Genomic DNA, 23,837 nt, shown 5'->3' with positions numbered 1-23,837 from the left:
CATACTTCTGCTTTCTCATCCGCTCTTCGTTATCGAAAACGATTTCTCACAGCCCGATTCAACCGATTGCAACTCGCCTAAAATATCAACAACAAAGGGCCATGGTCGGAAGTGATTGACGAGAAGGAAATCTTGGCGACTATCATCGGTCCGGAAAGGATAGGACAGGATAGGATGACAGGAGAAAAGGGAATGGCTCCTCACGCAGTGCCACGGGCCCAGAAGCCCTCCAAGAGACGAGCTCCTCCCGCCAACATCGCCGTACCGCCTTTGCTTTGGGACCGCGACGCCGAGTCTGACGATGAGTACGCCAACCAAGTGAGAAACGCCGCTGGAGGCGTGTGGAAACGGGCCATCGATGCTGGACGCAGCTTTGCGGATTCGGCAGTAGACCGTCGCTCAGACAGCGACAGCGACGACAAGGCGAGGAAAAACCAACTCAAGAACCCTCCTCCCCAACAACAACAGCAACCCCCTTCGAGCCCAGACACACCAAAAGCTGTGAAGCCTTCCAACAATGTGGCGTCAGGAAAGCTGCCTTTGGCAACGCTCCGTGCGCCCGCACCGATCCGCCCTCCTCCGGCGGTCGTTGCCGCACCGGCTGTGCAACCGACCCCCGTGAGAACGCCACCCGCCGCCACATCGAAACCCCCGGCTGTACAGGTTCCCGTCTATATCGAGCAACCCCAAGAGACTTACGCACAACCTCAAGAGACTTTCATCGCCCACCCCGAGATTCCCGTTGAGGCACCAGAGCGTCCTCCCAGCCCGCCGCCGCCACCACCCGAAGAGCCCGCACCACCCCCAGTTCTCGCTCCGGCTGAGCCTGACCCACCACCACCACCACCGCCTGAACCCGAACCGGCGCCGCCAGCCACCATGACTGTCACGGCTCCTCCTCGAACTGTTACCCTCATCTCGACCATGAAGCCCCCGGAGTCGGTAAGTTGATATGATCAAAGAAGCATGTTTGAATGTAACTGATTTGGAACAGCCCAAGAAGCCCAAGTTCTCTCCGTCACCACCGCCTCCCCCAGTAATTACTCCCACTCCTACAGCACCGCCTGCAGTCATCGTGCCCAGTGGGCCTCTTGCCCTGCCGCCTTTGCCATCAGTTGATCCATCAGCCCCGAGGAAAGGTATCGATGGAGAGAAGCACTCAACACCTACCATCACAGCCACTCTTGCCTCGGCAGTTCTTCCAGCAGAGACCATTTCAGCATTGCCAGGCTTGGCCAGTGGTGGATCCAGCAAGGACGATGGCAGACCGCCAAGGATGAACCCAGAGACAGAGCATGCTCTCATTGCTGTTGGCTCAATAGGTATGCACCAGAAGAATGGATCAAGATCTAGATAAAAAAAACTGACACTATAAACAGGATCATTCATCTTCGCATCGTTCCTTGTGTGGATTGTGTGGAGGACGATGAAGAGGGCAGGACGGATGAGAAGAGAACGGGAGTCTGGATACCAAGGCGACAGACCTGGCGGCATCGGCTCTAAGATTCCATTCTTCAAGGGATCTGGCGGATGGGAGAACCTCGATGGACGACGAAGCGAACCCCCTCAGTACGAGAAGGGACCGCGGGGAACACTACGCCTAGACACGGGATTCTATGGCCCCGACGGCAAACCCGCCAGCTACGGTCCTGGCGGCACATATCCCGCCAACTACACAATGTCGCCAGCTGATAACCGCGGCAGCCCTATCCACCAAAGTCCCACAGGCACAATCCCGATGAGGATGAATAATGTCAGTGGGCAAGGCACATACAACAGTCAACAAAACCCATTCAGCAATCAACAGAGCGCCTATACCAGCCAGGTCGGGACGTATGACAGCCAAACCGGGACCTACATCAGCCACGCGCCTAGCGGATCCCTTACTCACATTATTGGACAGTACGGCAGCCCAACAGACCCTAATCTGACATTACGGTCAGGCGTGGGTGCCGGTGCGTACTTCAACCAGTCTGAGCTCGCCCGCCAACCCTCCGATGCCTATAACCCGGCTCAACGGCAAGTTAACCGGGCCAGCGAGCTTTCGTCCATTTCTTCTGGCTTCGGCGATGGTGACATCATCGTACCCGGGATGCCTGGCATGGTGCTCCAGCCGCCTCCCCCAGTGTCACAGTCACTGAGAGCCAGTCAGAACGGCGTCGGTCGCTTCTCCTGGATGAGCAAGACGAACCGCGAAACAGTGTACACAGAGGCTAGCGAGGACCTTCCACCTAGATTTAGGACGGTCGACAGCTGGGTCAACCAACAGACCGGTCGCGTCAAGAGAGCACAAGCAAGGCCGGAGACGGATGAAGACATCCCGCCCGTGCCGGGTCTACCGGCCGGAACAGGCCAAAATGGCATGCCACCTGAGCCCCAGTTTACTATGATGATGCCGGACGGGGAGGTACCCCGTCGGCCGGATATGGGGCCGAACGCGCAGTAGCTCGCCCAGCAGACGTGACCCGGACACATACACACAAGGCACTTTTCTTTGTTTTCATACCCAAGCATGACGCGGATTAACAGGAGTCAACAAGGTGGAAGGAGGGGGCGAGGAAAGATAGTGGGAGGCTGGGAGCGGGTTGTAATATCAAAGGTCATATCTCATACACAAACTTGACACAAAGAAAGAGAGAGAAAGAGACGGGAGCCGAGAGGCGATCGCTTGTACAAACAATACTTTCGCACACACAAACAATATGTATCCATACAACTTCTGCAAATGCTTCTTCTTCAAGCCTGGCGCTTGGGTGGCTCTGCGGAGTTAGACATCATCACACAGCGCGTGTCCTTTCTTTTCCCTTTCCCTCCCGATTGTACAGATAAGTTTTGATGGAGAGATGTGGGTGGTGGTAAGGGGATGTCGAGGCTGCGGCGCCAAGACATGTCGGTTGGTGATGGTGTGTATGTTGTTGTAGTGAGTAGTGGGAGGTAGGATGTAATCCAAAAGTAAAACAATGCACACGAACTTGACAACATCGTTGACCTGTCAACCTGTCTTGACTTTGAATACATGAGGAGCACCACTGAAAGGTGAAAGGCAATCAGTGGCTGGTTTTCTTTTTTCCCCTTCTTTTCTGAAGGAGAGGATTTGGCGACGTGCGAAGATTCTTATTCGCCGGACTCTAGGATCGTCAGGCACCCCCCAATGTTGCACATTGACGAGTTGTAGAGGAGAGCGATCCTATTTGCCTCTTGAGCCAAGTAAACGCGTTCACTAGCCTGAGCTGCACTGGAAGGGGATTATACCAAATGAGTATCCCTGCATATAGTACCCTCACATTAACAAGAAGAAGAGATCTCTCTATTGGCCTGGGGAGTTTTCGCAGGGTTGTAGTGAACGATGTGAGTTCCGGGGGAAGAAAAAGCCAAGAGGTGGCCGGCACGGGATGATGATGAAGCCTTTTCGCCATCTTGTGTGGCTTGCGTCCTGGGCATGCGCGATGTGTTCCCAACGTGCAGGTAGGCCTCCTTCACACTTCCTTGAACTCACAAGTACCCCTCGAATCTCGCCTTTGTCTTTCTCGTCAAAAAATCGCTACAAACCTGAGAAGGATCCTATCCACATTTGTTGAACAAGGAGCCCAGTAAACAAAAGTTGCCAGTCTGTGGGACGCCAAGGCACACTTCACGAGACTTACACCCTTGAACTGGCGGTCGAGCAGGAAGCAAAGCTAACGAAGCACATTGAAGCGCAGCCCGAATCTAGAGAGTAAGCGAGGCCCGGCGTTGCCTTTAGCCTGTGAGGAGAATGGAGAGAAAAATAGAGCCAGTCGTCGATCAAATCAGCGAACAGGCGAATCACTCCATGTAGTTTGCACTGCAAAATTGCCAAAATAATAATTCCCAAAGAGAGAACCTTTCTTTGACAGGTTCCCACCATTGGCCGCGCGTTTCGGAAGGGAAACGGCACGGTTTCCAATGGATGGCAAAGAAACCGTTACGGGGCCCGCGCGCTTGAAGCCTCTTTCGAACTCCACGCGCAGCTGGTCTGCACAGCCGCATCGCTACGTACCTGTCCCGGCGTGGAGCTGACGAATCAGCGGGCTGACTTTGTACCTTTCTGGTCGATGTCCTCGAGCGTTTAAGACTGGAAGAATGATGTGGTGTGGCGGAGCGGGATGAATGTGGGGACTGAGCCCGTGGCTTGCGTCCACCCCGAGGGGCTGGCGGGGCAGCTGGTTGGATTGACGTACTTCCCGCTGCTGTGACCTGCACCTGCCACCCTGCAGTCTGCAGTGACTGCCCTTTCGATAGGTACGAAGTACCTCCGTACTACGTACACTCAGCTAACTTCTACGTGGAGGGAAAGTCTAGGAGAGGAGCACCGGTGCATGTGCCAGGCTTCCATTTACCGTCTTTCTCCCTGAATTCCTCGTTCGCTGCCCACCCCACGCTCTCTTCACGACACGAACCGGCCACTTTTGCTAACCCAGGCTTCAACCTTTTCCCATAACGGGTGCCCTGTTTGTACATACTTGGCTTTTAATCATTTTGACTTTTCTGTGCCTCGTCTGATCAAGCTATCGTAAGCTTCTATTGTCATTTCATCTCTCTTCTTTGACGAAATCCTTTTGGAACTTTGGCTTCTCCATGTAGTGGGGCTCCTTACTGCATACCTTAGATCCCGCGGATAGATTCGAACGTCTGCTTATAGTGTATGACTGGGTAGTAGTGACCTATCCCTTGCCTTTGGATCCCAGAACACGCGAAATAAAATAAAAAGCCAAGGCGGACGGGTGACGGACGGATTTGAGACTCAGCCCACTTGGCCTCGCACACCCTTGAGGCCCAGCAGACTTGCCTTGCCAGCCTGACCCTTTTTATCAACGCTGTGTCCCCTCCCCCCCCCCTCCGAAACACCTACCACCGACGCAGGAAACGTCACTTCTCTACCTCAACACCAAGACCTTCAACAAACCTACTTACTGTACCGACTACTTTTTTCTTCGAGCGAGCCCGTCGATCGCTGATACAGCCGTCGACCGCCGCCCAACATGCTCGACGAAAACCTACCCACCTTCCACTTCCGCCCCTCCTCCGATAACCCTCAGAACACAATCCTCTACTTCACTCACCAAGGCTCCGACCCCGTGCCGAATTATGTCCTCAAGCGTGCCGACCCCGCCAACCCCGCCGCCCGCAACAAGTACGCCGCTGCCCTCACCGACATCGCCTCCCAGCAGATCATCTATGCCGAGGTCCTCGTCGAGCCAGAATGGACACAGCCAACACTCTCTGCCGCTGAGGTCCGCGTCCAAAATGGTACCCCGGCCCCGCCACAACCCATCTTGCCCGACCAAGTCACGCTACAGCTCTACAACCCGGATTCACAGGTCGTCATCAAGATGAAGTCCGGGAGTTGGGGCAAGTCCGACAGCTGGGAGTTTGAGATGCCCGAGCAAAGCTTCCGCGCGCCGAGTGCGAGCCTGCTCGACCGGTCCTCCGATGATCCGCCCATCAGCGACACCGTTCCCAAGGTCGTCTTCCGCTGGAAGCGAGATGGCAGATTGAGCAAGGATATGACGTGCTACATGGTCGGCAAGAGCGTCGCCGGCAAGAAGAGCAAGGAACCCGACATCACAGTCGCCATGTTCAAGGACACAAAGCACGAGAGCGCCGTAACGATTTATGAGCCCAACCTGCAGCGCGTGGACGTGGAGGATCGCAAGGGACTGGACATTGTCTTGCTGCTCGGCGCAGAGATCCTTCGCGACCTGTACCTGAACCCCAGGCAAAACGTCTTCAACCTGACGGCGACGGCGCCGCCCACGACCGGTCGCCGCAAGAACTCAAAGCCACCTCCGGTATCCATGGCTCCGGCACCACCCGCGGCCGCCATGTCCGGCGCCATTGGCAACAAGCCTGCCTCGCCCCCCGCACAAGTCATGAACAACGGCCCTCCCAGGCCCAATGCCCGCCAACAGTGGGAGATTGACAACGAGACAAAGCGCCTGCAGGCCATGGTAGCACAGGAAGAGCGGCAAGCGCGTGAACGCGAGCGACGGGACGCCGAGGAGGCAAAGCGCATCAAGAAGATGCTCGATAAGGAGGAAGCCGACCGCCGACGCAAAGAAGCCGAGATCGAGGCCGAGACTGAGCGACTTCGCAGACTTTACGGCGTCCCGCCCAGTCAGTCGAGCCCGAACTTACCACCGCGTCACCAGCCGCCGCCCGGAACCACGCCGGGCTCATGGCACGTGGCACCGGCGCAGCCACCACGGCCCAACAGCGCGGGACCGTACAACGGGCCCCCGGGGACGAGCGCGTATCGTCCGCAGGTGCGGTTTGCGCAGCCGCCGCCGCCGACGATGAGTGGTGCGTCGTCTCAGCCGCAGCAGCAACAACAACAACAGTCACAGTCGCAGCAGGCCGGTCGCGGGAAGCTTCCGAACCTCATGTCAGGACTGCTTCAGGGACCTTACGCGAACCCGGCTGCTAGCGTCAGCAACTTTTTCCATCGGGACCGGTCCGAGGAGGAGGAGAGGAAGCGCAAGGTCGCTAAGAAGCGGAGTGTGCATTTTTGATGGAGCACGGCGGTCTTCTCATGACATGTGATCGGGGTGGGATTTCACCCCTTTTTTGCTTTACTTTGCAAATGACTGTGGCATATTCTCTGGCGTTTGATAAACTTTTTTTGGGCATTCGTTCGCATTTCGTCACGGAACCGGGTTGGTCTCCTGGCGCTAGCACGGCAAGCCTCTTCCACATTCTTCGGCGTCGAGGGGGGTTTTCTCTGGACGGATATACCATGTACTAGTGTTGGGGCATATAGAATCACGAATTTTATGATCAAGGCATTTCAACTGTCCTTTTGAAAACGGGACGTGTTTGCTAGTACGTGGTGAGACGCACTGTTTGACTTCGAAGCTGAGATGATCCTCCTCGAGTGTGGAGAGTTTTTGGGGGCAAGGTTGCACTACCTATACCTTGACATGCCGAACGCTGCTCTCTGGGGCTTCATTACCCATCCCTCAGAGTTCCGAGCAGCTACGTATCTTGGACGAAGAGGCTATGTAGTCACTGATTGTCAAAGGTTGCTTGGTTTCCCATGTCCTTTGGCCATTTCTCCAATCTGAGAAAGAGATTTGCGTGGGCATGTTACTCGAAAGAAGTCTAGGAAATTGCGTCGTTCTCCCTTTATGTGCTTACACCTTTCTGTCCTGAAAGGAATTTGTTAAATGTGTAGTTGAATATCCATCAACGTGCCTGTTTGCGATCATGCATAGTCAGAGTACCGGAAATGTCTCCGAGGGTAGATAGTTCTCTTCTTCTTTTGTGCATTGTCATTTTTCCCTTCCTCAGGAAAGATATTACTTATTAAAGGGAACTATCGAAATGAAGTCGAGGATCTATTAACGTGGCTGCTCACGATTGTGCAAAGTCAGAGTATGCCGGAAAGGTCTCTGGGGGATAAGTAGTTCTCTCCTTCTCTTCGACCCTCTCACTCTTGATAATTGGAGGCACAAGCAACAAGAATTGAAAATTCCATGTAATTGCACGGTCTCCTTGTCTCCTAGTACCGCGTTCGCACGTATTCGTACCTGAAGAAGTCATATGGCGGGAGCCAAGGCAATAGACAGAAGTGGAAGGCAGGAGAATATATCAGTAGCTGCCCGGTCTGTGCACTCCATGAGGTGACCATTCAAAACCAACGTCATTCTTCGGCAGAACCTTCTTCCGAGCTTCCAACGCTCGGACCAGGCCCAATCACGCTAGCCACCAAAAATTCTCATGATGGGTCCCTCAACTGCTACCTCTGGCCCAGCTGTTGCTGAACATCCCCTAGCTCAACACCGCGTTCGACTCCATCCCAATAACGACTCCTCTTCCTCCTCCCTTTTCGACGGCCAAGGTCACTTCCACACCCACGAATTCGCCTGCGAGCTCCAGCGCCATCTCTCCATCTTTGGTTGGGAAAGTTCATTCCGTTTCGGCCAGCAACAGTTCGCGAACCTCCAACAGCTCCAGAAGCTCGGTCTCTACGTCGATTACCCGGTCAGCTTCAGTCTTGGACCTCACACGCCCCCGGGCTACATCCGCAACCGTCTCACCGAGATCTTTGCGAACGCGCACCGCGCAGCCGATACACACCGCAAAAAGGAGCGCCGCTCTCATACTACCGTCACAATGGTTCAACTTACCGAGGTCGAGGACGAGCACTTCCAGTCCGGCCAGGCCGGCCCCATCGACGATGACGCCGATTACTCTGACACTGGTATGTATCATCTGCTAGATATCAGGCATCGGGCACAAGTGGGAGCCTTTCGATGATGACATCGTTATCGCAAAGCTCACATAGTGTCGCATACGTCACTCGATCCCCATTGCTGATCAAAAAAACCAACCCAGACTCCGAGATCTCAGAGGACAGCGACTACAACCCTCGCGACGAGTCCTTCACCGAGCGCCTATACGCCCTCAAGGACATTGTCCCCCCGACCACCCGCGGCTGGATCAGTAACAAGGTCGACTTTGGCGTCAGCGCCGTCCAGAACACGTGGTACTACGGCTCCCGCACCGTCTGGGTCGTCTGCGCCACCGCCCTCATGATTGGCGTCCCCCTGGCCACCTGCTGGGCCGAGGACCAGCAGATCGAGGGCATGGAGCGCGAGTACCGCATGCGCGAGATGGGCGGCGACGCGCTCCTGGCCGCTGGCGAGGGCAAGGAGGGCAGCACGGCTGAGCAGGTCGGCATCGCCCTCGACCGCTCCGAGGCCAAGCCCGCTCTGTAAAATCACCAAACTCACTCGAAAACACACATCAAGAAAGAAAGAAAAAAAGACAATGCAAAGCGAGGCCAAGATTGGAGGCTAGCTTATCGAAAGAAATCCGAATCTACGCGCACCAAAAAAAAAGCTGAACGATTGTACCACCCACGCCAAAACCCCTTAACTCCCCCTTTTCCTCGGGCAGACTTTTTTTTGCGTTTTGCGCTTTCGGAAACTGTATATCAAGACAAACTCTCTCACACTCTCACACACCCACGACAACGGAACTTTGCATGCATTGCGGTCATGGATGGCTTTGGCGGGATGGGGTTTCCCTGCCAATTTTGCTTGTACTTATAGGAAATTTCATGAGGGCCGCGATAGGAATGGCCGTTTTGCAATCATGACAAATTCTAATACCCACCCCGTTCCCTGGACTATTCCGCGTGATTTCATGGGTCCTGTTGCTGTGTTTACTTATTCTGTGCCTGAAAATACTCTGGCTGGTACTTGATCCCAAACTGCAGCATCATACACCCACGTCACCCTGGGGAAAGGAGGTTAGCCAAAAGAGGAAGAAGAAGAAGAGACGGCAAGAGACTTGATTCTGATAGAGCCATTCGTCAAACAAGAGATGATGAGCTCGTTTCTGCTCTACCTCATCTACGAGTGCCCCCGGATACACCACGACAAGTAGATTCCTACCTAGAGAGAGGGAGGATACGTGGATCCTACAGACGAAGTCAGGCTTTCCCCCCCCCCCCTCCCCGTTCTCAGCAGTCGAATGGGAAAAGTGGCTTTTAGCTTTGGGACGGTTCAGCCCCCAAAACGGCATTCCAAGGAACGCGCCACAGATTGACCTATCTACTCATGTATTGAATCGTTGCAGTCCCAGGTCTTTGAAAGCGCACGCATTCACACACGTGTTTGGTCCGCATTCCCGCGGTTAGGGCGACTTCTTCGGTAAGAAGGGGAGGGTTGATCTGCCTCGTTGAAGTCTTGAATCGACAAAGTGTAGTCCTTTTCCTTCCATTTTCTTTCTTTCCTTCTGATATTCATCGAGTCTATACCATTGGGCCTTTCTATCGCATAGTCACGATGATCATCGAGGCCCGAAGCTCGGGAGAGAATGGTCTGAAGGCTTGATTAGGCCTGACATTCTCATTGATACCTGATCATTGGGCGGGTTTTCTGGAGTACTAGCCAAACTTGCAGTCAGCTCAATCAACCTCGCAAAAAGCTCCCGTGGTGTAGTATGCCTGGCTACTTAAGAGATACTATGGAACTGTCGCAGCTTAAAACAGGCCATATCAATTTACGAGGTAATCGAAGCGCATAATCTGTCATAAGGAAAGAGACTTCGGAGAGAGAGAGAGAGATACACATCACTTCAATAATACATTAGAGGGAGGAGAGGAACTGGTGTCAAACCTGTAAATTCATAAAGAATCAAATGTTGCTCCATCTTTACTTTGTCGATGGAAGAACTGCCTCCCAAATAGCTGCATGCTAATGTGCTGCAGCGCTAAGTCTTCTTACTCCTTGTTGCCCCCATAATCCTTTCTCGAATATAACCATACTTTCCTGGATTCTCGCATAGTTTCTTGATCTCTTTGACGCTAGAGGTGTGTGGAGACACCAGTAAGGACCTCATCATTTCCCATAATCATTGGTGAGCCGCACAAAGCAGATTGATTTCCCCGCAAATCTCTTCAACATGATGTTTCCCATGGCTGTAGGTGGTTTGAAAACATGATGCATCTCTCCTCTTGAGGCTTTCGCAGCTCCGGCCTCAGACCACTCGTCCAGGAAACCATGAGCCCCCGAGAATACGAATACGCTTCCTCCAAGAAGTTTAAATTCTCTGAAGGCTTCGAGATCGCCGTTTTCGACCTAGCTTCCAGTTGGTATCGCTATAGTTCGATAACTGTGTTTTCTTTCTGCTTGTCTAGGGCATCCAGGAGCTCTGTCATCTTGGCCCGCAGGCTAACACTCTCGCCAATGTATTTCGTATTGGACTTACGAAGTCCGTCGATTATCTTGGCATTGATATCGCGACAAGCCTGGAGTTCCCTCTCGCGCATCTTCAATGAGCCCGAGGCAGCTCGATGATTGTCTTGAGAGCTCTGAAGCTCCTTCTTAAGATTAGCGATCGTCTTATTGTTACGTGCAAGCGTCTTGCTGTGGTCGTCTCGTAGGTGTCTGATGGTTCTTCATCCTCCGCATCTTCTAGTTCCCTCTCGGCGATCTTGTTGTCTTTTATGGCCTGTTTTAGCTGCTGCTGAAGCTGTTTCATCTCAGCTCTTATGGTGGAAGTATTATTGTCGTAAAGCAATCTAGCTTCACGAAGATAACGAACAGACTCTTCTCGCTCAGATTTGACATTCGAAAGAGCCTTCTCGTGGCTCTTGCTAGTCTCGTCAAGCCGCTCTAGAAGCTGGTCTCGCTCAGCTTCAACGTCTGAAAGCTTTTTCTTTGCCTCTCTGTGATTCGATGTGAAGTCAAGCGTCATGTCCTCGCCAAGCCGGATTTTGGCGACTCCTTCCGCTTCAAAGTTGACCTGGACCTCATTGAGCCTTCGACGCTTTTCATGGGGCAACTCCTCATGGTTGAGTTGGTTCTGAGACCCAGAAGAGGCCGGAGGGCTCCATGTGAACGAATGACCAGTGCCACTGGTTCCAAAGGAATATTGTAGGCCGTTCAGCCGACCTGACGAGGTGGTCTGATTACGCTGGCTCATGATAGGTGGTGCTTCGTCTCGGTCTGTGATGAAGCGATGCTACCTTCGATGAAGCTTTTCTTAGTTGGCCTCCGCGGGGGAATTCGTTGACGTGACAGCGAGCTCCTTGAATATCAAACAGTCAGCACGGAGCAAGAAGAATCGCGAGTGAAATAGTAACAAGAGAGCTTACAGAGAAGCCAAGCAAGCTTGCGAAGACAGATCTTGTATCAGTATAGGTCTCTTTGGACCTGAGAGGTGGTTTGACTTCCTCGATGTTGGTTGGTGTCCGTTACGGGAGAAGTCGTGACAAATCTCTCCTCTGCAGCACTTCACCCGGCTTGATCAGTAGTAGACACCAGAGGCCTAGTACAGATTGCGTTGAAGAAATGAGAAGTTCAAAGGGAGAATGGTGATAGTGTCGTGGTCAAAACGAAGGGCAGATGGGTGATGTGGGCAAAGACAAGAGGCAACACCAGAACCAAGTCGGGAGGAAGCAAGTGGCAACTCTCGACGCTGGGTCACTTCAGGCAGGTACCCAAAAGAGAAAAGGATGGAAGGAAACCATCACATAGTCGATGCTCTTGCCAAATTTCAAACCGCAGGGACTGGCACCTGCTCTAGCTCAATTTCTTCGAAGTTTAGATGCGGTGCTCTTCCCTTCTTCGTGACGACCTCGTGACCATGCGAATTGTGCTTGCCTAATCTAGCTTGAGGACTCTACGCAGCATTATCTACATAGTGCTCCGTTCTTTCTCTCCACGCAGTGGCTGCAGATGAGGAAGCCACCTTTCGGGCAGTTGTCCAAAGTAGAAGCTGCGCTCGTTGCAGGAACTCTTTCTCTCTGATCATCTTCCGATTACCACATGAAAGATTAAGCTATCTGCCTTTGGCGTGATCTGCGGCTTAGGACTTTCTGCAACTTGTAGGACTCTCATACTAACCCAGGGGACCGAAATGTACACGATTGCTTCAAACCATGATACTAATCTCACCTTGGTCCCCATTTGCCAGTGCATCAGTCGAGTTGCGATGCCCCTCTCAAGGCAAGACGATTTACCTTTCGCTCCCAGCTGTTAAACAACATATTATAACAATTGCATAAACTCAGTGATGAACTGAAAGTCTCGGATTCCTCTTGCAGTATAAGTAGCTGGTATCATTGATTACTTCACACAATCATTGATTACTTCACACAAGAGATGCATCCTCACACATCTCTGTCTCCTCCATCCAGCAGAACGAAATAAATTCTACGAGGCAAAAGATACTAAACAATCAAAAGAATATCAGATTGCCCAAAGGCGGAATCGAACCGCCGATCTTCTCATTGCGTTCACGTATCAACCCCAGATCGTGAGATCCAGGACAGGACAAGGTACTAGTGAGACGCTTTACCACTGAGCCATTCGGGCCTTTGTATCTGTTGATGATGTTGCGCAGCGGTGAAGAGAATTATATTGCTGTGGGACACTCGATGGTGGATCTTTTCGCGGAAGAGGAGCCCTAATCGTGAGGAAGCCGAGATACCGTGGAGTTTTGACGACGAGTGTGGGGAACCGGCCGGCCATATATGGAGTACACTCGCCCGCCCAAACGGGAAAGTCGTCGATGGACGTACAAGGGGGTGTTTCGCTGGAGGATCTGGGGGTTTGAATGTAGACATAGTTCAACGGCGAGCTGGGCAGAAGTTTCGAGTAGGTGACATGTGAGTCGGGCTGCAAGATCTCACCCGTAGACTTCGAGATGGGAAATCTGGCTCTGTTATCGATCCCTACATCGCAAGGCGCCCGCCGGTTTCCCAGGCATGAGACGGCGCCTATCCGACATATAGGCATAAGAAGCAATATGTACCAAGCTGAACGACTCATCAACCTCCAAACCAGGCACTCCAAGACTATTACCCAATACGTCGGCAACCAAGCCATCCCATCCATAAACCCAGCATCATCATCAGACGAGTCACATCAGGACGCACATCTCATGCTGATCTTATAGACTTATAACCACCGCTTCGCAACCAACTTCATGCGCGCGATTCAGCCCTTCAAGTTTTTGACACATTCACGAGCTGCTATGGATAATTTCAGTCTGAACTTTACCTCGCCTTACTCGCGAGCAGCCAAAGCAAACTTCCCCACCTTGGTAAGAGGACTTTTGGTGATAACGACCTAATCCCTACGTATCCCAGAAACCACTCAATCTGCTACTTGGCGTCTCATTCCCCAGACCCAACGCTGCCAAAACTTCACATCCCAAAACACCAAACGCCCGTCAAAAAGCGAAGATCAATCGAACATGTGGGGTGTGGGTTGGCCAGAGAAAGTAGAGGTGTTGAATGAAAGAAAGGAAAAAAGTTCGTTGTGCGCAAGAGGTAGGCAGTACAGGAAGCCGAACCCAGTAATTGTGGCCGGAACCAAGCTCCAACCAAAAAAAGCTTCTAGAAAACCTCGGGAAAACCTGTTCTCTTACCATAAATGAGAATCGACGCCCCGTCTATCTGCGACGCCCAGCCTAAGCGGACGGCACCGTACCGACCTACATACGGGGGCCCTGCGGCTCGCTGTGACGACAGCAACCGCCCCCCCCCCCCAGTCCGGCGGAACCATCAGTTCGTCAAGCTTGGTTCTCCAAGCAAAATATCGAATTCGGACTTGAACGCGCCGAGAGCCTTCCTCGAACTACTTTCGATCCGGCCCATTCTCTATCGAAAGTTATGTTTTATCACGAGAAATGTACTCCGTGGTAGAGATTGGGAGAGAGAGCAAGGCTGGTCGGCTAAACTAGTGCAAGCTTGTCCTCTATGTGCGGATACGACACGATATCATACCTCCTTCACCTTCGACTCACCTGTAACCTCCTTCACCCCCCAAAACCTCGTATCCAGATAAGATACCTTACCAAGGTCTCCTCCGCGCCATGTCAATCATCCCGCACCATTGCCCGCAAACAAGCCACACCACACACTATCACCCAAACATCCCATGTAAACTAGACGACCGTTCAAAACCCCCCCTTCCACGTCCCAACGGGCTTGAGGGGGGAAGCAAGGGCTGTAAGTTACCATTGACATCCCAACTGAGAAAGAATAAATCGCCGCCGGGAAGGGAAGGGGGGAGACGCCTACCCTACACGGCACACCAACACCAACCCACCTCCGCTCCGTCCCGGCATCACACCGGAACCTCCTCGCCGAAACCGCCCCCAACATCCCGTCGTCCCAAAATGGGCATTATAAGAAACGGAACAGGGTCTTTCTTCACTGTACATCGTCCGAGAACAGTTCCAGGGTCCAATCAATGGAAACCTGCTCAGTGCCCCGTACCATTCAACCCTTTATCAAGTTGGTCTTCAATGTACTCCCAAAGAAGGAGCATCATCGTCCCCCATCGTCAACCACCTTACCTCATCTAGACGCGACACAAATCCCCTTCCCTGCTCCTGAACTATCCAAACATTGCACATACTTCCCATTCCTCAGTACTTCTTGCCCCGAAGCTGACAGCTCCAGAAAACAAAAAAGAACGAGGAAAAGAGTGCTAGAGTAGGAACCGGGTACAGCCAAACCACCACCAAGAAGGACCAAAAAAATACACACCCCCACCAGACTGAGACATCCAGAACCCGGCCCTCCGCCGCACCCGGATACCACCCACATACACACAACCCCCGGTCCCATCCCATCCAACCCAAACCTCCCCCGTCCACCACAGAAAACCACCGGTGCCGGTGACCAGCCAGCTTACCTTGCCAGCTCAAGGAGTATGGGCTAACAAACGAATGGATGAGAAACAGAATAATCGCGTACGGAGCTCCTCCTACATTCACAGTACTCCAAGTCTCCATAGCTTCTCCAAGGCAACCCCCCCACCCCACGACCATCTCCCCTCCCATTCTTTCCCACATCCATCCATCGTCATCAAGTCCCAGCCTCGTCATCCGTCTCCCTCATCCCCCCCACCTCAATTCCTTCAAAATCACTCCCCCTTACAGGCTTCCAAGTAGCGAACCAGACTTCAGCTGGTCTTGGAACCGCGAATCGTCCCATCCCTAGAATCCTAAGGAAGGGTGGGTGGGTGGACGGCTGGATGGATCCTCCGTGCTTCTAGAAGGTCGCGAGTGCGTGTACGAATAATACCGTACGGATACCTGCACATACTCCGGCAACATACCTAGCTTTGATCCTTGATGAGATCGTCTCTGTGCGTCACTTCTCTTGGCGAAAAATGGCCACACGCCCATCAAGCATGCAGAAGACCTTTGATCGTGCGGTCCTCATCAGCGTATCAGGTCTAACACGTTTCCTACTTACTACGTAGGCAGGAGCCGCAGAACAGCAACTGCGCGGGGGCGAACAAGGAAGAAAGAGACACGGGGCCATGTGCAATATGATGGTTTGAATCAAGTGGTGAATAAATTGATGTCAAGAATAAAAAAGGGCTCCTTTTTTGATAGCTTCCGCGACCTCTTGCGTCGCACAGAGCAGATGCCACCCTCCCAAACCCCAAGAAATATCCTGCCTTCCACTCCCCTTGGTGTTGGTTACACGTTCGTTCGCTCCAAGTCTCATCAGACCACACCCTGTTCCAATACAACATGACAAACAAGCACCTTACTCTACTCCTCGCTTACACCCAGCGTAAGCCCCAGTTAGATAGACCCTAGATCTTTCAGAGAACAAGACTCCGGATAGCTTCGAGAAAAACAAAAAGGTGCTCCATGACGGCATTTAATGGCCCGATGTGTCGTCCGGTCGAGGCTTGAGAGCTCGTACAAAAAAAAACAATATTTGCTCGGATCCACGTTTCGAGTTTGGACAGCCCAGGAACAGTTGCGAGACGAAACACCGTGGAGAAAACCCTCACCCAATCGAACCCACACATTGTTTCCGCGACAGTATTCCAAAGCAGTCATCTCTCTTCCGCGCAGCGCTATGCAGGTGAACCCCAACTCCGGTATACTCTGGTCCTGTCGAGCTACCAGCCCCGCATCCTACACGCGGCTGGTGTCCACTCAAATAATCGGATGGGAAATAAGTCAAATCGAGGAAGGATAAGCTTCGAGTATGATCAGTAGTGGTATCACCCCCTAAATGATACCACCAGGCGGGTCATAGCCCGTTGTCGCGCCTCTGGCTCCGAGCCCGGCGCTCCCTGGCTGTTCTGACGACGCATCGACTTGTGCGTTATTCGTCTTTCGCAACATGAACATTGGTTTCTTACCCTCCTTATCCAGTTGCTTGAACAGGATCAGAGGTTTCTCTTCCAGCCCCAAGCACCGCTCCTGATCACCGTAGACAATATACAGGGCATACTGATCCCACGGTGCATTGATCTGGTATTTTTTGAGGGCGGCGGGCAGCACCTTGTAGCACGGATCGTCCATACTGACTCGGAACGACTTGAAGATCTCGACAGATGCGTTGCTCGTACTTGGTGTGTCGGGTGCTGGGGTCGGTCCGCGTTTCGGCGCCGTTTGCTGTTCCCGGCCTTTGTAACCATGGTCGTTTTCGGCGAAGGTGGATCGTGTAGATGGCGTCGGGGCTTCGGAGCGGTCGGAGCGATAAGATCGAGAGCCCAAAGTCGTGCCGCCGTGGGTTGGAGGGGAGGTCGGCGAGGGCATGTTCGGGGAAGGATAGCCGGGTGAAGTAGCCGTACCTGAACCGTTCATAGCCGCCAGATGCGACGAAGATAACACGGCTCGTTCCGCAGCATTTGAGGGATCCAGCGTTTGTTCCATCGACCTTTCGTGCGTTGTTTGCAGGTGTGAGGGCGAATTGTTCTTGGGCGTCGTTCCTAGCATGATTCTCTTGGTGGAGTACTGCCGTTGCAGGCTCATCGACTGGGTGGAAGAGGGCGTTGGAGCGGGGGGCGATACGGTCTCATAACCGTAGCCCTGGCTGCTGTTGTTGGAAACGTTGGGTAGTGGTTGTGAAGAATCCTTTGCCAAGCGTAACGCAGGTAGCATGTCCTCCCTCAGCCGTCTGAAGTCTTCGGAGAGTCGACGCAGGTCCTTTTCTACCATGCTCATCCGCTCGTCTCGTAGACGGAGCTGCTCAACCAAGTGTTTGATATCTTTGAGGGTTGCTGTCGCGTACTGGGCCTCGGCGTCGGCAGCTAGAAGAGCACATATTAATGGATAATACCCCTACACGAAATGCGGCGTCACCTACATAACGGCACATAATGGTCGCTCTCTATTGGTATGTCCTGGGCCTTCTTGACATCATAGACGCTCTTTAGGATAGTGAGGCGATGGCCAACACTGGCTATACCCATAGATTTCAGGTCATCGTGTTGTAGAGCAACCAAGGCTTCGCCGACGATTTCGTTTTCTGGTTCAAGATGCAATCAGTCAAGTGTCACAATGCATGGAACAGTAGGCAGACGAATGGGGAAACCCACCAACGAAGCTGTCGGCATATTGCGCCAAACCGATTGTGCTGATGAAGTCGGCGCACTCATCGGCGGTCCACTCGGAGATGATGGTCTCGGGCAAGCGGTCGGCGCTGCTACGGTGACCATAGGTTGTGGGCGTGTGCTCATTGGAAGAGGGGAGCTCGGAGTCGATTGGCGAGCCCTCATCGTCGGCGACAGGCGAGTTGGGGCCAAGGCTGCGCTCGTATTCGTCGTCGGCGTCCGACTCTGCGTAGGCAGTGCCTGAATCGAAGTTCATGACTGGCAGCGTTTGATCGGCGGCTCAGTGACGGAGGAGAGGAGAAAGGGTGGAAGGAAGTGGGTGCGATAGCACGTCGAGGAGGCGAGGCGACGATAGTAAAAGTCGGAAGGGCAGATGGCAATCAAAAAGAGAAAGGCCGGCTCGTCGAGAATGGGAGAGTAGGGCAGGCTGGAAAGCGAGTCGGGGTTTTGGTGTCTTGAAGCGCCGGCGGTGCCCTCAGCGTGAGGAGGTCGTGGCGGCGGCTGCGGGGGCCCGTTGCAGAAGAGATTGGAAGTGTGGAAGCAGCACACAGGATTGGGCTGACAGGATCGGGATCGCGAGCATCGGTTCCTGGGGAAGCAGGTCGGCGTTTCTGTCCGACGAGTTGAGGTGAGGATGGCGATGACAAAGGGGAGAAGGTGGGAGTTGAGATGCGCAATAGCGAAAGAGGCTCAATGGGGAGAGACGCTACTTGGGCAGGCTAAAGTCGTAGACTGCAGGAGTAAGAAGGACGAGTCGGTTCCAAGATGGGATCGTCGTTCGGGTTCGGGCCCAGGCGAAAAGGTGGAGGAAAGCGTCTGGCAGGCCGCAGCAGCAGTAAGTACGCAGCAGGAGCAGCGCAGACTGCAGTTAGGTAAGGTAATGGCTGAGGGGGAGGGGGGAACAAGGACCAGACATGAGGAGTACAAGAGATTTAGTGTGGGAATGCACTGGAGAAAAGTAGCTCTGGTGATGGAGGTGCTCCTGGTGCCTGGTGCCTTCTAAGGTACCTTTGGGAGGTTCAGGTAGGTACCCCGTAGTGTACTTACACAGTAGGTACGGGCCCGGTACGGACACTGAGAGGAAAATGCTGCGTCGTTTCCCCCGTGTGGTGGCCTGGTCCACGTCCCAGTTGGGTGCCCGCCCACCTCTAGTGGAGCCGCAGGTGTGGGTGCGATCCAGGACAGGCCCCAGCAGTACTTCTGCCCGCCATCCAGTGAGAGGTGCGCCCCGTTGCCTGTGCCAGCCCGGCCCTTACCTTAGCCCAGTACCCTACGGATACACAGTACATGGGAACATACTAGACCTTGCCTGTAATAATTTTGACCCGGATTGGCGTGGGATGAGGTGGACAGAGATGCGTGGCCAGGACAAGGAGACAAGGAGGAAGGCAGGAAATCCGTCAAAAAGGAAGCAGCGACTTCTTTTCGGTGTGAAGTCTGCTTGGGACCCAAAGCCGTACGTCTCAGTTTGGACGACCGAGTTGGGTTGAGTTAGTACTCACCCAGTCGAATCTACCAACACCTACGGATACCTAAGGTAAGGTAGCAGTCAAGCAAGTTAGTGTAAGCGTTCGCGCCCCAGACATGCCAGAGAGACATCCTTGGTTGGATCCATGGACCAGTCACCGTGAGCATGGCAAATGGAGAGACATACCTACAAACGCCGCTGCCTTGCCTGGACAAAGTTGTTCTTCTTTTCTTTTTCCCCCTTGACATTGCATATGCAAAATGGTGGACGCAAGAGAGACCTGGCACACTTACCAGGGCCAGTGGGCGTGGGCGGTAGTGACATGCAGATGCCGACGTCAATACTCGTCTCCCGGCTGGTTGCGAGATGATGATGCGTTACCACCACCATCACCACCACCACCATCACCACCACCACCATCACCACCACCATCATCACCATATGGCATACGCATACTCCGTCGACGTTGGGGCGAAGTATGCGCCGTGCCGCCTTGTTCGGCCCACTGCCGCGGCCATAAGAGTCTGTTAGCGCCCAAGGGGGTCATCCCTGCGCCGTCCACGACATCCAATTGCTTGCTTGAAGATGCCTTTTGCCATCTGCCCACCTCCCCGCCAAGTAGGTACCGCACGATTGATTCTTTCTTACATCCAAGTATCAGTCCTTCCAACCACGTTGGCATCCGAATCCCTGACGCCCTCACCAAAGCATGCCCTGGCCTGCCTGACGCATATGTGTACCATACGCATAGTCCATAGCAACTAATATAGGCCCCGGCTATGGAGCCGAAGCTGAAGCTCGACCTTACGAATACCACATGTCTCTCCCAGCTCCCACCAGTTCAGTTCCTTGCTTTTCTCTCAGAAACAGTCTCCGCACGCTGCATAGGTGCGTGTGCATGGTATCAGTGCCCAAAAGAGCTTGACGAGTTTTCCTGCTGCATCCAATATCCGTGGCATGTTCCAGAAGCCGCGCCATCTGCGTTCCTAATCTCCCCCATGAATCTGTGCCACCCAACGATAACCAAGCAAAAATCAAAGTAAACAACGGAATAACAAGTCAAAGGGGGAAACTCGACCCAAGAAAACAACAGATTTTTCCAAATTTTCGACGGCATGCAAAATGAAAAACGGCCCCGATATCCGCCAACCCGCGGAACATTGGTAAGGCGCCCCTCTCTGTCGGTAATTGGGACCGAGGTGCCCAGCCGTTGCCAATCGCTAAGCGATAAGTGGACCCTCTTCCTCGACTCTCCCGTTTCCCCCGTTTCCCGTTTAGTCAAAGGTACACCGTCCACCCCTCCAAAATGCCGCGACGCCCTGCCACCGTAACTTCCGTAATATGAGAGATATCACAATGGAAGTCACCTCCCCAGGCTGGTCTCCCACGGCAGGAAGGAAGAACAATGACCAGTCGGGAGTACTTTACCTTATCTGCACCTTACTCTCGCCTTTCCCCCATTGAAATGACGACCTTCATGTCAAACACAATTTGAACTCCTACCAGGGGAAGCGACGCGGCTGCATCCAATCTCAATCTCAAGGTACCTTAAGTCAAGGCAGCTCAAGTATCCGTACGAATACCCGACGGCGACGGAGTGAGTACCTCCTTACTTTGACTTTAACCTCGACAGACAAACACAAACACCAGGGCCGAGCACTGAGCACGAGAAGAGAGATTCAGGAACCCGCAGCGAGAGCCATGCGGTGAAGTCATTATCAGATGCTTTTGCCGTTTCTTCTTTGCTTTACCGTCCAAGCACCGTCAAGTCTTCCACCAACCAAATTGCTCAATCCTAACCACTGCCCGCACTTGTCTATCATTTTGTATGGAATGACCTGGACCACCTTCCCCTCCATCGAGACTCGAACCGCCCGTCCTGACCTGCCTGACCTTACCATCTCTGCTAACCTCAAACCTCCCAGTAACCTCGGCCAACCGTGTGCCACAAATCGTGGGAAGGGGTTCCCGACCTAGACCTGCTTCACGGCAGAGAGTCCCGACCATCGAACCCCCGCACCTTTCATTCGCCCAAACGGCCTCTTCAGGGTTGATACCAGCACCCGTCAATATGCAAACTCTCTTCCAGAAACACGCCAGCTACCTCATCTACACAACCTCACCTTGCTTAATCGACCCAGTATTCCCCTTAGCTGCTCCATTCGTAGCTCTCCGTTCGGCTACCTCCAAATTCAATTGGCAAAGAATAATGCCCGACTGGACACTGAACCTGGTAGCAAATCGAACATGCTATCGCTCCAATGCAGCACGTAGCTTGTCACGTCCAATGAATCCGACTTGACTGAATAAGAGACATCACGGAAGTCCGGGTACCGGCTCCCCGACAGTCCAAACGGAACAAATGTCACTCTACGGATACCTTACGTTTCCATTGTGCATTCCGAATGGGGTTCTGTCAGTCTAGGCCTCCATCGCCCACAGTCGAGGCGTTCGACGCCTTGGAACGCGTTCCCACACTTCCCCAGGTGCTCCATTTGACACATGACGATAGGTATGGGCAATAGTGTATCAACACGCAAATGAGGCATTTTAGCCCATAGAGTCGTCGTCGCCGTCATATCGAAAGGCCCATCCAACGATATCAGTATGCGCGACTAATCATCTTGGGGGCCTTCCATCATTTAACATTATGCATAAGCACCCACCTGCCGCCGCCGAAGCTTCCAAGCTTGTCAACTTAGGACCAAGGCCGCCGTCTTGGCACTCTATAGCAAACCTGCTGTCATCACGTCCAAGCTACCATTTGCAGTCTTTTGGACCCCCAATTTTAAAAACAGAATTCCCTACAGGGCTACGCATATTAGCCTCAACGAGGCTGCCAGCAAGGGAAGGCGAATCGACCAAGGCGCCGATAAGTGCACCCGACAGATGGAGCCCTGCGTCGATCATCCTCGGCTCCCTCTGGACTCGCGACTCATCCCCTCCTCGTCCTTTGACCTTTTTGTCCGTCTGGCCGTCGTCCCTACTCTCTACGGATACCTACCCATCCACCATTGTTCATCGCAACTCCTTACCGCGGCCCAGCCACCCCGTTGTTTCCTCTATCTCGTCCAAATTCCCTCTTGACCTGGCCACTCATCCTCGGCTGAAACATCTAGCTTCGATGGACAACATTTGGACCGGATCCCACTTCCCAGGAAATCAGGTCCATTCACCACGACACACGTCCGGAGGGAGGAGGAAAATCAAACGGCCCCCGATGACACCCCGCTTAATGTGTGAGTTTCAGGCTCTCTGCCGATCCATCCGGTCAGAAACACTAGAGAACATCCAAATTCGTTCATCGCGAACCTCTGTCGCGTCGAGGCTAGCTCTTGCGCTGTGATGTCCAATCCGTACATGGCAGAACGTTTCACACCAGCAGACGCGCTACGGAGAGGATAAACACCAAATCGGGTCGCGAGGATAGACCTAGGGCCCAGTCTTCCGGTTGTCACATTTGACATTCTTTCAGAGAAGTCCAAGGAAAGCTATCTCTATCGTATGATTCCTGAGAGCACCCACATTGAACCCCTCGGACCATCTCGTATAACCAACGCTATCCTGAATCGTCAACGCCTCTGCCCTGGCGTTCATGTCACCATCGACCCTAGCGTATGCTACAGGCTACATCATCCTGGAGCATTGCACGATATTCTTGACACCTCGCCCACTCTTGTCTGGTATTAGATATGAGACGCAACCTTTTCCGTCTCACATTGCTTTCGAGACGAAGTGAGAAAGACCAATATGCAGGATCTTATCGTTCATCTCAAAGGCTCCCTGACGCCGTGCCCATCCGCCTGTTCGTGGCTCACAATGTGATGCCTCTCAAGATTGGAGAACTCACTATCCATACGCGAAGCAGCCGGAACTTTCTCCGGGTGCCAATCGCAGTGCTGTCTTCAGAAACAAGCCCCATCATCATTTCCCAAGCGTCCGAGACCCCGTTAGCAAACATCCATCAACCGGCCACCCGTCGCACTGCACCACGGTTGAACGCACATCCAAACCAAATGTGGCAGAACCGGCTCGTCGCTTACTCCGGAAGAGGCAAAGACGAATGTCCATCTCTTCCACAGATCCCCTCTCTCGTCGAAAATCCCACCTCAGATAGACTTTGACGCTAGAGCCTCTCCGATCTGACGCCCGCCACTTTTCCCTACCAAGCCAGACTTACATTGGGATCCGAACCACGGCTCGCTCGGCCGAGTCCCCCCTTTTGGCCCCCTTTTCTTTTTCTGTTTTCCCGCCTCTTTAAGCTCGCAGCTCGCAGCTCAGCCGCACATCATCCGCTATCTTTCCGAGTGGCCCCTACTGAGTCCTGACCACGGACTTGAGGTGCTTCCCGAAGCTAGAGTGTCCGTGCCGAAGTTTCTTCGACTTTTGGCTCAGGTGGAGACTCTCATGTTCGACTTCACCCACAGAATCCGACCCCCTACCAACCAAGTATCTACCATTTCCCGGGTCTGTGGTGCCCAAAATATACTTTGGCATCTCGTGTGCGTGGCGTGTGT

The 23,837-nt window shown here is 53.3% G+C and overlaps 7 protein-coding genes and 1 non-coding gene across 8 annotated transcripts; 4 read left to right on the top strand and 4 right to left on the bottom strand.

The window, feature by feature from the left end:
• Positions 1-952: 952 nt before the first annotated feature.
• Positions 953-2,446, top strand: BDP55DRAFT_544798 (uncharacterized protein; the record flags this gene model as incomplete). The annotated part of the gene is made up of 2 exons (XM_060568517.1): positions 953-1,322; positions 1,380-2,446. 2 exons carry the CDS (start codon positions 953-955, stop codon positions 2,444-2,446), a joined length of 1,437 nt encoding a protein of 478 aa, XP_060433671.1.
• Positions 2,447-5,000: 2,554 nt separating this feature from the next.
• On the top strand, positions 5,001-6,530 carry BDP55DRAFT_545423 (uncharacterized protein; the record flags this gene model as incomplete). The annotated part of the gene is made up of 1 exon (XM_060568571.1): positions 5,001-6,530. The coding sequence occupies one exon, from the start codon at positions 5,001-5,003 to the stop codon at positions 6,528-6,530; it is 1,530 nt and encodes a 509-aa protein (XP_060433670.1).
• Positions 6,531-8,133: 1,603 nt separating this feature from the next.
• BDP55DRAFT_691381 (mitochondrial outer membrane translocase complex, subunit Tom22) lies at positions 8,134-8,738 on the top strand (the record flags this gene model as incomplete). Its single annotated transcript, XM_060576961.1, has 2 exons — positions 8,134-8,221; positions 8,356-8,738. 2 exons carry the CDS (start codon positions 8,134-8,136, stop codon positions 8,736-8,738), a joined length of 471 nt encoding a protein of 156 aa, XP_060433669.1.
• Positions 8,739-10,645: 1,907 nt separating this feature from the next.
• BDP55DRAFT_712346 (uncharacterized protein) lies at positions 10,646-11,454 on the bottom strand (the record flags this gene model as incomplete). The annotated part of the gene is made up of 1 exon (XM_060578204.1): positions 10,646-11,454. The coding sequence occupies one exon, from the start codon at positions 11,452-11,454 to the stop codon at positions 10,801-10,803; it is 654 nt and encodes a 217-aa protein (XP_060433668.1). The 3' UTR covers positions 10,646-10,800.
• A 1,274-nt stretch (positions 11,455-12,728) lies between these two features.
• BDP55DRAFT_t77 lies at positions 12,729-12,848 on the bottom strand. The gene has a single exon. It is a non-coding gene; the product is annotated as a tRNA-Thr (tRNA).
• A 3,673-nt stretch (positions 12,849-16,521) lies between these two features.
• Positions 16,522-18,108, bottom strand: BDP55DRAFT_628501 (SAM domain-containing protein; the record flags this gene model as incomplete). Its single annotated transcript, XM_060571910.1, has 3 exons — positions 16,522-17,549; positions 17,606-17,767; positions 17,838-18,108. 3 exons carry the CDS (start codon positions 18,106-18,108, stop codon positions 16,522-16,524), a joined length of 1,461 nt encoding a protein of 486 aa, XP_060433667.1.
• A 743-nt stretch (positions 18,109-18,851) lies between these two features.
• BDP55DRAFT_628500 (uncharacterized protein) lies at positions 18,852-19,761 on the bottom strand (the record flags this gene model as incomplete). Its single annotated transcript, XM_060571909.1, has 6 exons — positions 18,852-18,860; positions 18,900-19,052; positions 19,109-19,122; positions 19,379-19,384; positions 19,507-19,560; positions 19,614-19,761. The coding sequence occupies 6 exons, from the start codon at positions 19,759-19,761 to the stop codon at positions 18,852-18,854; spliced, it is 384 nt and encodes a 127-aa protein (XP_060433666.1).
• Positions 19,762-21,626: 1,865 nt separating this feature from the next.
• Positions 21,627-22,839, top strand: BDP55DRAFT_385131 (uncharacterized protein). The gene has a single exon (XM_060567188.1). It carries the CDS (start codon positions 21,971-21,973, stop codon positions 22,664-22,666), a length of 696 nt encoding a protein of 231 aa, XP_060433665.1. The 5' UTR covers positions 21,627-21,970; the 3' UTR covers positions 22,667-22,839.
• Positions 22,840-23,837: the final 998 nt, after the last annotated feature.

The sequence above is a fragment of the Colletotrichum godetiae genome (genome assembly GCF_030913485.1).
Source record: "Colletotrichum godetiae strain CBS 193.32 chromosome Unknown BDP55scaffold_7, whole genome shotgun sequence".
Taxonomy (NCBI): domain Eukaryota; kingdom Fungi; phylum Ascomycota; class Sordariomycetes; order Glomerellales; family Glomerellaceae; genus Colletotrichum; species Colletotrichum godetiae.
This window is presented reverse-complemented; position numbering and strand designations above follow the sequence as displayed.